A 12,015-nucleotide genomic window follows, 5' to 3' on the forward strand; every position below is an offset into this window, starting at 1 on the left:
AGATCCCATTACAGATGGTTGTGAGCCACCATGTGGTTGCTGGGAATTGAACTCAGGACCTTTGGAAGAACAGGCAATGCTCTTAACCTCTGAGCCATCTCTCCAGCCCCCCTATTTACTTTTGTTTGTTTGATTTTTGAGACAGGGTTTCTCTGTGTAGCCTTGGCTGTCCTGGGACTCCCTCTGTAGACCAGGCTGGGCTCGAACTCATAGATCTGCCTGCCTCTGCCCCCAAGTGCTGGGTTTTAAAGTGTGCACCACCGTCACCTGACTTATTTTTCATTTTATGTGTATTAGTATTTGCCTGGATGTATGTCTGTACCAAATGTGTGTGGTGTAGGAAATACAGACACAAGCCAGGTCACTAGCATCTGAATCAAGCATTTCCTTTTCTACTTTATAGGTGTGCTACCCTCCATACATACATGGACACATGGTCATATACACTCATGAACACTGACACAGATATGGATACATGGACACAGATGCAAGCATGCATTTACACACAGGGACATATGCATGTACAGACACATTAGAGATGACATAAGTCACAAGACAATCCCACACCATAATAAAATAAAATAAAAGGGTTATTTATTTAAGGGAAAAACTTACAGATCACTGTCGTAGACAACAGTCCTCTGCACGAACAGGAATAGAATCTAGCAGCCGGAATCAGGAGCCTGAAGCAAGAGAGCAGGTGCACGTTTACCGCTGCTTTTACACTATAAGAGATCACGCCCAAGTGGACTGTTATCTTAAAGGCTATTGGCTGAAGGAGCAGAATGTGCTCCCACAGCAAGTGTGCACACATACAAGGACATAGACACGTGGACACAGCAGAGCCCATCAGTTCAATACTGTGCCCAATCCCAGTGGTAGGCCATTTATCTTTAATACTTTTTCACACTGTTTACTTTGGAGAACAGCAGGGAGAGGCACATGTAGCTCAGAGTTGCAGGATTTGATTCTCCTTCTACCATGTAGATTGATTTCAAGTCAACATGCTTGGCAGCAAGCTCCTTTACCCACTGAGCCCTCTCACCAGCCTTGCACACCAGCACCAGCATGCCCCTCCCAGCATGTCAGCGTTCCTACCCAGCCCTGGCTGTGTTCTCACATGGCTGTCAGGTTCCGGCCACATGTGCTGCACTGTCCTGGCGTCCTCTGCATGACCAGGACTGTGCTCCTGAAGACATTTGGGTCAGTGTTCCAGTAGGTTCCTAGGTGTCTCTGATCCAGTGTGGTAATAAAGGGGCTAGAGACATGGTTTGGAGGTTCAAAGTGTTTCCTACTCTTGCAGAGACTGAGTTGAGTTCACAGCACCTGCACTGGGCAGCTTACAGCTGCCTGTCACGCCGGGTCTGGGGATCTGACACCCTGGCCTGGACTCCTAGGACATCTGCACACACAGGCGCACATGTATACATAATTCAAATGTTTTTAAATGATGCCCAGCCATGGTTCCAGTGCCATTTGGTCCTGGCTACTTTTCTCTGTGAAAAACACATCTGCCTGTCTTCTTCATCTAGCCATGAGCATCCAGCATGAGGAAGAGGATCCTCCCGACACTCAGCTCCTGAGGCTGGATAATATGCTGCTGGCTGAGGGTGTGTCCAGGCCAGAGAAGAGAGGACGAGGAGCAGCAGCAGGCACCACAGCAACACCAGGTGGCTGTCCAAATGACAATAGCATTGAGCACTCAGACTACAGGGCCAAGCTGTCCCAGATCCGACAGATTTACTACTCTGAGCTAGAGAAGTATGAACAGGTGATCTTTCTGCACGCAAGAGTTTCTCATATGAATGTGCACTGGCCACAGTCGGATGTGGACGCTAACCCCCTCCTCTGTGGCAGAGCAGGGACAGCCCACTGTAGTTTGTCACTGCAGAGATGGCTGAAAGCCCTTTCCCTCACTCTTCAGAAACTGACCTGTGGGGGTGGCAGATGTGGTCAGCTGTGGAGCTCACTGCACCCGGCTGCTTAGTCACAGACTGGCCTATCTTTTTCCATCGCAGGCCTGTCGTGAGTTCACCACACATGTCAACAACCTTCTACGGGAACAGAGCAGGGTGAGGCCTGTGTCCTCCAAGGAGATGGAGCACATGGTGGGCATCATCCACAGCAAGTTCAGTGCCATCCAGAGGCAGCTTAAGCAGAGCACCTGTGAGGCTGTCATGACCCTGCGCTCACGGCTCCTGGATGCCAGGTCAGGGCTACATGCCGCCGGGTTCCCCAAGGGTTGGTTCTTAGGACTTCTAAGCAAGATCAGTGCTACCTCTGGTGTCTGTCTTGTACTGTTTTGTTTAAGATTGAACTAAGGACTTTGCACTAAATGATGTTCTCCCTACCACTGATCCCCACCCCAGCCCTGTCTTGGATTTAAATCCATGCAGAGGTTCTCTAGCGAGGCCTCACACACCTTCCCTGGGAGAAGACCCAAAGTACTAACTGCTGGTTTGTTTTAACCTGTGTGTGAATGGCAGGTGAGTGTGTATCATGGCCCAGCGTGGGCATCAGAGGACAACCTTGGGTATTAGTCTTCACCGCTCACCTTGCTTGAGACATGATCTCTGATGCTTTCCACTGTGTATGCCAGGCTGGACAGGCTAGGAGAGCTCTGTGTGCTGCCCATCTTGCCACAGGACCACTGCAACCGCTGACAAATATGGCTCAGACTCAGGTGCCCATACTTGTTCATTACCCACTGAGGCATCTCTCAAGCCCCTCATTGCTGTTCTAAAAACTGCAGGAGATCAGGAACGAGAGTTGGCTCAGCCAGTAAAGTGCTGGCCATGCAAACAGAAAGACCTAGTTTTGTGTACCTAACACCCATATAAAAAGCAGATGTGGGCCAGCAAGATGACTCCATTGGTAAAAGAACTTATTGCAAGAGTCTCAAGACCTGAGTTTGATTCCCAGGATGACCGGAACCTGTCTAAGGGTCCTGAATGTGTCAAGTGTGAGAGTGGCAGAGGGGCAATAAGCAATGGCTGGGACCAGGAGACCTTGCATAAGTGATACTTAGGCTAAACTGGTTTCTTAAGAAGTATAGCATCCTGTATACTGTTTACAGGGGAGAAATGGCCGGGTTTAGCAGAGAAATAAATCAGACAATTTTGGCAAAGGGAACATGGGACACCTCAGACAGCTGCTTAATCAACCAAAGCCCAAGAGAAAATATTGTGTCCCCAGAAGCTGCCACCTTGACTCCTCTGAGGCACTGGCTCCAGCATAAGACTGGCATTTCCAAGTCCACTCCTGGACAAGGACACAGAACTATTGTTCCCTTTGTTCTTTCATCAGGGTCTCTGAGAAAGTCTTGGATTGGTCTGGTTCTCCACACCAGAAGCCGTAATGGACAGGGAGAACCAATTGCCAAAAAGTTGTCTCCTGACCTCTGCCTATCTGCACACACACACACACACACACACACACACACACACAGGCACACACACATACAGACAGACAGACACACACACACCGGCACACACACATACAGACAGACAGACACACACACACCGGCACACACACACACAGACAGACACACATACACAGGCATACACACACATATACTAATAAAGCTGCTGCAGCTCGGCACTGAAAATGTGGAGATGGGTGAATCCCCGGGGCTTGCTGATCAGCCAGTCCGGCCAGATCAGTGAGCTCCAGGTTCAGTGAGAGACTAGTGGAGAGTGACAGAGGGGAGGGCACAGGACATCAACCGTGGCCTTCACATTCGTACACACACATACATGCACACGCACATAGACTGCCAGGAGATATGGATGTGAGGGCCATGGCGAACACCGCAGACGGAGGCTCCCTGTCTGCAGGCGGAAGCGGCGGAACTTCAGCAAGCAGGCCACCGAAGTGCTGAATGAATATTTCTACTCCCATTTGAGCAACCCTTACCCCAGCGAAGAGACCAAAGAAGAACTGGCCAGGAAGGGCGGTATCACGGTGTCCCAGGTGAGCCTTCCTGCCCCTGGAAGAAGATAAGTCTTATGAGGAAGACTTTAGATGACATTACTTAATGTGGAGGGAGGACTCCTGGGGACATTATTTAATATGGGGGAGGACTCATAGAGAAGTTACATAATGTATGGCACTGGCCATGTGTGTCAGCCTGGCATGGCTTGCACTGAGAATTAGAACATTGGTGGGGACTCTGCTCCCTTTCCTGGAAGGAAGATATGAGAGCACCATGGCAAGATGTGGAGTCTCCGGTGCTGGTATGAGTTCGAGGCTCTGTAGAGCCATGTGCTTGCTGCAGGAGCAATATGTAGCGTGAGTTCCCTTGGGTTATGTGGTGGAGTGAGATTCCTGACTCTGTGGCTTGGCACTTGACCACCATTGTCTTTCTTGGAATTGGAGGCAAAGGAGAGCATGAGCAAAGGCCAGCATGCCGAGAGAACATTCCTGAAGTCATGAGGGTGAGCTCAGGCAGCAGGCAGGCCAGACGAGCAGTGTAGTCAGTATGGCTGCAGAGGCAGGTCTGGCAAGGCCTCAGGCCACACAGGCACAGCTACCCTGTCTTTGTCACGCCAGGAACAAAGGCCACTGGCACATTCATCACCACAGCCCTCTGACATGCCTTGGTCCTCCTTGCTTCACCATTGGAAAGGTTGTGTACCCCGTTAGGTATCATCCTGAGCCCTTAACCCAGGCTGCTCAAGTCTCTGTGCCAGTGGCCCAGGGTCACACAGGGGTCCCAGGCACAACTGTTTTTAATGGGGCTGCTGTAGTGTCCTCTGAGCAAGACCAGAGCCAAGGGAAAGGACCTGCACCTCTGCTTGACGTGTAAGCCTAGCTGCTGCGTGGGCAGCAGGGACAGTGCCGCAGGCCAGCACCGGCCACTGCTGTGAAGGGGCATCACGGATGCCGCAGCTTCTCTAGGGGAACTTTTCCCTGGGGCTTCCAGTTCAGAGGGTGTGTCCATTTCATTCATCATGGTGGGAAGCGTGACAGCATGCAGGTAGACACGGTGCTGGAGAAGGAGGTAGCAGACACGAATGTCAAACTAGGCATAGCTTGAGCATTTGAGACCTCAAAACCACCCACAATGACACACTTCCTCCAAGGCCACACCTAATAATGTCACTCCCTATGGGCCAAGCACTCAAACACAGGAGTGTATGTGGACCATTCATATTCAAACCACCACAGACAGTATGAGAAGCAGGCAGATTCACCCCAACCCAACTCCCTCACCCTCACCCCTGTGCCCCTGTGCTCCCTGTGTCCTCCAGGGAGCAGAGTCAACAGGTTTTAAAGGCCTTATCACGTTTCAGGGGCTCTCCTTTTGGGTGACATGGGCCCTAAGGAGTGCGCAGAAGAAGAGTTGTATGCTAGAAGCTCCACCCCACCTTGTCAAACCCATGAGATGTTAGGACCCACTAAAGTGGTCTGCCATTAGTTGAAGTGAGGTTCTGAATTTGGGGTGCAGGTGAGTAGGCTATGATGTGTGGTGTGCCTCAGGAGAAGTCAGGAGGGAGGAGAGACTTTTAGGGCAAGAAGCATTTCTGTTGATGTCAGGATGTCTTCAAGACAGGATCACCTCAAGCTGAGGAAACCCCAAGGGGAGATCGACAAAGGAGCTGAGCTGAGGGTAGGGGTGAGTCTCCAAATGGGACCCCTAGAACTGATTCCATAGCTGCTCCTCCAAGTGAGGTGGGGTCTCCCTGTGGGAAGCTGTTTCCTACCAGTCACTGAGCCCTACGTTCCCACTTAGCAGTGTCTGAAACCCCTGACTCATCTGTACTGAGACTCCACTCTCGTCTAAGCTGTGTCCCAGCTGTGCAGGAAGGTCACTGCAACCAGGGACCCAGTGGAGCTGAGTGACACAGAGCCTTGTCTCCAAAAGTAATTTTGGGGCTGGGGCTGGTGGTACAGCCTTTGGTCCCAGCACTCGGGAGGCAGAAGCAGGAGGATCTGTGAGTTCGAGGTCAGCCTGGTCTACAGAGTGAGTTCTAGGACAGCCAAGGCTACACAGAGAGACCCTGTTTAGAAAAAGAAGAGAAGGAAGAAGAGGAATGAAGGAGAGAAGGAGGAAGGAGATGGGGAGAAGGAGGAGAAAGTAGTAGTTCTGAAGTGAGCTGGAGAGCTGGTCAGTTTCAAGAGTGCTGGGAAGATCTCAGCACCATGGCGGTTCACACCATCTGAGTCCAGTCCCAGGATAACCAGTGCCTCTTCCCTCCTCTAGGGCACCAGACATGCACATGGTATACATACATATACATACACACACACTCAGGCAAAGCACGCATGTACATAAAATATGAAATAATCTTGCAAAGAAAAACCAGTAAGCATGAGATGTAGCCTCAGCACCGTCCAAGCCTGTGAGTAAGATGGTCACCCTCCTTTCAGAACAGGGAGCTGTGCTGTTCTGGAAACTGCAGTTATTCGGGGCCTCTTTCCTGTTGTGTTAAGTTAGGTTAGATTTCGGTTTTGAACCAGCTCTCACTCTAGCTCAGCCTGACTGGAACTCATTATGTTTCCCAGTATGGCCTCGAATTCACAGTAATCCTCCTGCTTCAGCCTCCCCACTCTAGGATTACAGGTGTGAGCCATCAAGCTGAGTGTCTTTTATTGTAGTGGTAGTTATTATTTTTATATTTATGTATTTATTTCTTTAACTGTGTGTGTATGTATACCCCATGCGGTAATTCTTGTGCCTACCACTGCAGGATAACAACTTTTGCAGTTGTTTCTCTCCTTTCTCCATGTGGGTCCTAGGAATTGAACTAAGGTTCAATTGAACTAAGGCAACAAGCACCTTTACCTAGTAAGCCTTCTCACCAGCCCCCAACTTCTTTTTGTTTGTTTGTTTGTTGTTGTTTTGGTATGGTTTTGGCTTTTTGAGACAAGGTTTCTCTGTGTAGCCCTGGCTGTTCTGGAACTTGTTCTGTAGACCAGGCTGGCCTTGAACTCACAGAGATCCCCCCGTCTTGCCTCCCAAATGCTGGGATTAAAGGTGTGTGCCACCACTACAGCCACCACCACCTGGCAAGTGTGGCCCACCCCAGGACAGCATTCATTATCTATCCCCAGGTCTCTAACTGGTTTGGCAACAAAAGAATCCGGTACAAAAAGAACACAGGGAAGTTTCAGGAAGAGGCCACCATGTACACTGAGAAAACATCCACGGCCACCAGGGCCCGGGGCCCAGGGGGACAGCCCAGCCCAGGTGACAAGGCCATGGCCTCCTCGACTGTAAGCTCTCTTCTGTAAGCGCTCTTACGAGAGCATCCTCTTAACTTCAAGGGCCACTGCCACCCACACAGGGCTGGGGGATGAGCAGGCAGTTAGATGCTCCAGGGAGTCAGATCTAGACTCTTTTGTGATGAGGGCCTGGGCAATTGCCACCCAGAAATCCCTGTGACTGCTGGCCCATCTTCTGCTGTGATTCCCACCCCACCCCCCACCCCATCATCCTCCACCCCACCATGCTGGCCTGACTCCACCTACTTCTCACAGGTTCCTGTGGCCCCTTTCCCCTGACCAGTGGAGGTGACATGGTTCTCACCCTGCAGACCCTGGCCTTCCTTCAGCCTCCACCTGGGGGAGTCTACCTCCAGCCCCCGGTGAGTCAGCTGCAGCCACCCGCGGACCCCTCTGGGGCTTTGAGGAAGTAGAAGAACCCTGATGCCTCTCTCGGAAAGAAGACCCCAATGAAAAGTGGGGTCATTTAACATCTGGACTTAGACCTACCTGTCACTGGGGACTGGAGACCTAGGAAGGGGGTTTCACCCTGGAAGGGCAGCATCTGCCAGGCTGGGGTTTGGTAACTGGGGTCTAGACAGTCAAGAGCCTCAAGAGCTTTGTCTCAGAGTGTCACCTGAGTCCTTTGTAGGCCCTGTAACCTCCCAGTCTGTCCTGAGGGTCTGGCTGAAGCCTCCCCTCAAGGACTTGTGAGGGCACCACATAAGCAGAGTGAAGCCTGGCATGGTGGCACTGGCCATGGCCCCATGAGTCCCGTGGGCTTCCCAGAAGCCCCCTCAGAACCAACCCTGGAGCTCAGGACAGTGGCAGGCCTGGCTGACTCTGGCCCTGCCTGCCACCACCATGAGTCCTAGCCTAACACAAGCTGCAGGCTGCAAAGCAGTCTGGGCCTGCTTACATACCTGGAGCTAAGATGCTCCTCAACAGAACCAGCAGGGGTGAGGGGGGAATTGGAGCGAGACAATAGCCTGCCCCCCCCACCCCCCGCACCCTGACCCAGCACACCTGTTGTCAATCATAGCACTGAGTGGAGCTCAGACCTAGGTGCCTGCAGGCATCCCACCTGAGCCTTGTTGGAGGGAGGCTACTTGTTGGTTCCCGGCAGCTTGGTAGGTAGCTCAGACCTGAAATAATCACACAGAAAACTGTATTATTTAAATCACTGCTTGGCCCATTAGCTCTAACTTCTTATTGGCTAACTCATATTAATTTAACCCATTTCTAGTAATCTATGTATTGTCACAAGGCTGTGGTTTACTGGGTAAAGTTCTGGCATTGGTGTCCAGTGGGGCTACATGGCTTCTCCTTGACTCCACCTCCTTCCTCCCAGCATTCAGTTTAGTTTTCTCTGCCTATCTAAGTTCTGCCCTATCAACAGGCCAAGGCAGTTTCTTTATTCATTAATGATAATCATAGCATACAGAGGGGACTCCCACATCACCTTCCCTTTTCTGTTTAAATAAAAAAGGTTTTAACTTTAACATAGTAAAATTACATATCTACTTTATCTTTTATAATAACTAAGGAAAACTGTAACTATAACTATAAATTCTTCAACTCCATCAAAGACTCCAGAAGGATATAATGTTACCTAAGTAAACAGGAAGTACATTGTAAACAGCTTCCAAAACTCTAGAATTGATAGAGACATCTTGCTGCCTGGATGGTCACCCAAGGTTCTTCTGTACTGTTGGGGCATCCATCTTCAGCCTACAGGTCCATAGTATCCAGCAGACTTATCCATGAAGCAGGAAATTGAAGATCTGTTCTGCCTTGCAATGGCAAAGTCCACTAGTTGCTTTCTTCTGTGTCCTGCAGAATGTCTCACAGACTCGTTCATGAAGCAGGAACCCCAAAGGATTCTCTCATCTTTAGGCAAATTCAGCAGTCATTTCTATGCAGGTCCTGCATGTCCAGTTCATCAAGCAGCCCAGGCAAGAGAAGTTTCTTGCCCGAATGGCTAGCAAACTCCATAAGGAGCCTCCTTGATGTCCATCTTCCTCTTAAAGGAACTGGTGCTGCCAGGAGCATATGTGTCTCACTATCATGAAAAGTCCTAAATTCTTAAATATTTTAAATGCCATTCTGTAGTCTTTGAAAGTTTTGAAGAATATGTATCTGAAATACATCTCTGTACATCTAGAAAATTAACTAACATAACACGCTTGACTATTACAGATAACTATTGACCTATATTTCTTACTTTTTAAATAAGCTGTACAAACACAATACCTTAATCAAAATCAGAAATACATATACACAGTATAACAAAATTGACCTTAAATTTGTATCAGTAAACCAAGATCCATACCCAATGCAAATCTCTATAGCATATCATCCTTTAAATGTAAATAAACACTTATAAACAATATTTGGGAATATGGGTATAGTTTTCTCCAAACTGCTTCCTGCAGTTTATTGGCCGAAGTGATTTTTTTAGGGTGTTCATGGAGTCTTGGTCCATCAAACCATATTAGTCTGGAAGCAATGCATAGGTTCTCATCCTCTGTGGAAACAAAAGAAGACCGACCCTCTTTTCCAAAGCAACATATCCTTAGACTCGAATTTTAACATTTTTTAAAGATTTATTTATTTATTTATTTATTATACAATATTCTGCCTATATGTGCCTACATGCCAGAAGAGGGCACCATATCTCATTTTAGATGGTTGTGAGCCACCATGTGGTTGCTGGGAATTGAACTCAGGAACTCTGGAAGAACAGCCAGTGTTCTTAACCTCTGAGCCATCTCTTCAGCCCTAGACTCGAATTTTGAATTCAAGATACTATATATATATATATATATATATATATATATATATATATATGCTTAGCTTAGCAGTCTCCAGAATCAAATGTCTCTCTGAAGTCAAAAAAAGTCAAAGATAACACAATAATATACATAATCCAGACTCTGTGAATTTTCCATCTTTATGTGGCTTGTTTTTACTCTATTACTTTTTCTACAAGTTAATATTTATTTTATCTTTGCTCCTTTAATCTATGACTGTCTGTACTCTGTCTCTTTAAAGACTTTGTTTTATTTTTTAAAAAAACATTTACTTCTTTTTATAATTCTCTGTACTCTTTTTCTCTCTCTCAAGCCTACTTATATTCATCCAACACTGTGACCCATTTAAAGGTCTTTTATGTCTGAATCTGTCCTATTGTGAATCTGTAATTCTTTACTGTCCAGGAGCACTTCTTAAAATGCTAAGCCCTCCTTATGAACTTCAGCTGCTGCATTGCTAGGGGAAATGTGGCACTGCCTGCTTGCCCTGCCCAGTCTAGCATTGTGGAGCTGTTTGCTGCCTCTGAAGAGCCATGCTCATAGCCCCAGTTTTAGGCACACAGCCAGTCTATGTTGCCATTAAGCAAGTTGTAGCAGTCTGCTCTCAGACCCCAGTCAAATGTTCTGTAGCCGGACCTCCAGAAAGAGTGAGAGTTCACGCTGGCAGCATGACCCAGAAAGCTGTCGTTTTAAAATGGCTTTTTTTCTGCTACCACTGAATCAGGAAAACTGCCCTTAAAGGAGCTGAGGCATGCAACCAGCAAACAGCAGGAAGCAGTGTAAACTATGTATTTTTGTGCCTAGAATTCCTTTTCAAGCTCTCTCAGGTTTTTAAGTGGATTTTAGTTTGCCACATTGGTGCCAATTTGGAGGAGAGGTTCCCACTGCCCAGAACTGAAATAATCACACAGAAAACTGTATTAATTAAATCACTGCTTGGCCAATTAGCTTTAGCTTTTTATTGACTAACTCTTATATTAATTTAACCCACTTTTAGTAATTTGTGTATTGTCACGAAGTTGTGGTTTACTGGGTAAAGTTCTGGCGTTGGTGTCCAGTAGGGCTACATGGCTTCTCCTTGACTCCACCTCCTTCCTCCCAGCATTCAGTTTAGTCTTCCCTGCCTATCTAAGTTCTGCCCTATCAACAGGCCAAGGCAGTTTCTTTATTCACAGTACACAGGGGACTCCCACAGATCCTCCTTTAATTTTCAGCTAAAATGTGATCCAGGCAGATCCTTTGTTTGTTTGTTTGTTTGATTGATTGATTGATTGATTGATTGTTTGTTTGAGACAGGGTCTTTCCATAACCCTGACATCCTGAAACTCACTATGTAGACCAGGATATTCTCAGGTTCACAGAGGTCCTCCTGACTCTTCCTCCTGAAGGCTGAGATTAAAGTAATACACCATCATGCCAGGCCCAAGTCAACACTTCCCCCTGTTCACCTGGCAGCATGGTCTCTGTCCATTCCCGACTGCTTTCAGCACATGGCTGCCACGGCCTCACTCATAATCTCTGCCACACCTGCTCTGCTTGATAACTCTGTGTGAGGACAGTGTCCCCTGACTCAGCACGCCTGTCCAGCTATCCTCAGATAGACGAGCTCCGCTGTGTACTGTGCCTGTGCACACTGCAGACACAGGAGGCCATCCCTGTGAGGAAGCCTCTGGTTGCCCACGAGCCATGGCTCTGTCATAAGCCACTGTGCTAGTAGACTCTTGGTTCTGACATCCTTTGAGGCATTTCATGGAGGGGTCGGGGCTCAGTGCCCAGCTCTTTCTGGAACTTGTGTGGTAAGAAGTTGTAAGTGCCCTTGGGGATCAAGACTAGGATGTCATGTGTTCTCACTCTCACGCTTCCTTTCCAGACCCACGGCAGCTGGCAGAGGGCCACCACTCCACAGCCAGTCTCACCACCTGCTGGAAATTGTGGCAGCTTCCACTCAGGTGTATCTAATTAAGTTCTGGGACCCTGGTTGAGTACCGTGAGTGAC

At 48.3% G+C, this 12,015-nt stretch overlaps 1 protein-coding gene across 2 annotated transcripts in view; it reads left to right on the plus strand.

Annotated features, from left to right (window-relative positions):
• Nucleotides 1-12,015, plus strand: part of Pbx4 (PBX homeobox 4) — a 50,980-nt gene extending 38,965 nt beyond the window's left edge. Inside the window, exons 3-8 of one of the 2 annotated variants that reach the window (XM_038327149.1) lie at nt 1,533-1,670; nt 2,019-2,209; nt 3,837-3,972; nt 7,057-7,192; nt 7,483-7,589; nt 11,890-12,015. In XM_038327149.1, coding sequence (XP_038183077.1) covers nt 2,097-2,209; nt 3,837-3,972; nt 7,057-7,192; nt 7,483-7,589; nt 11,890-11,982 — 585 coding nt within the window. In that variant the 5' untranslated portion in view covers nt 1,533-1,670; nt 2,019-2,096 and the 3' untranslated portion in view covers nt 11,983-12,015. Of the gene's footprint in view, nt 1-1,532; nt 1,772-2,018; nt 2,210-3,836; nt 3,973-7,056; nt 7,193-7,482; nt 7,590-11,889 lie in introns of both variants that reach the window. The other variant, XM_042054974.1, reaches the window with a different exon arrangement.

Source organism: Arvicola amphibius, chromosome 4 (genome assembly GCF_903992535.2).
Source record: "Arvicola amphibius chromosome 4, mArvAmp1.2, whole genome shotgun sequence".
Taxonomy (NCBI): domain Eukaryota; kingdom Metazoa; phylum Chordata; class Mammalia; order Rodentia; family Cricetidae; genus Arvicola; species Arvicola amphibius.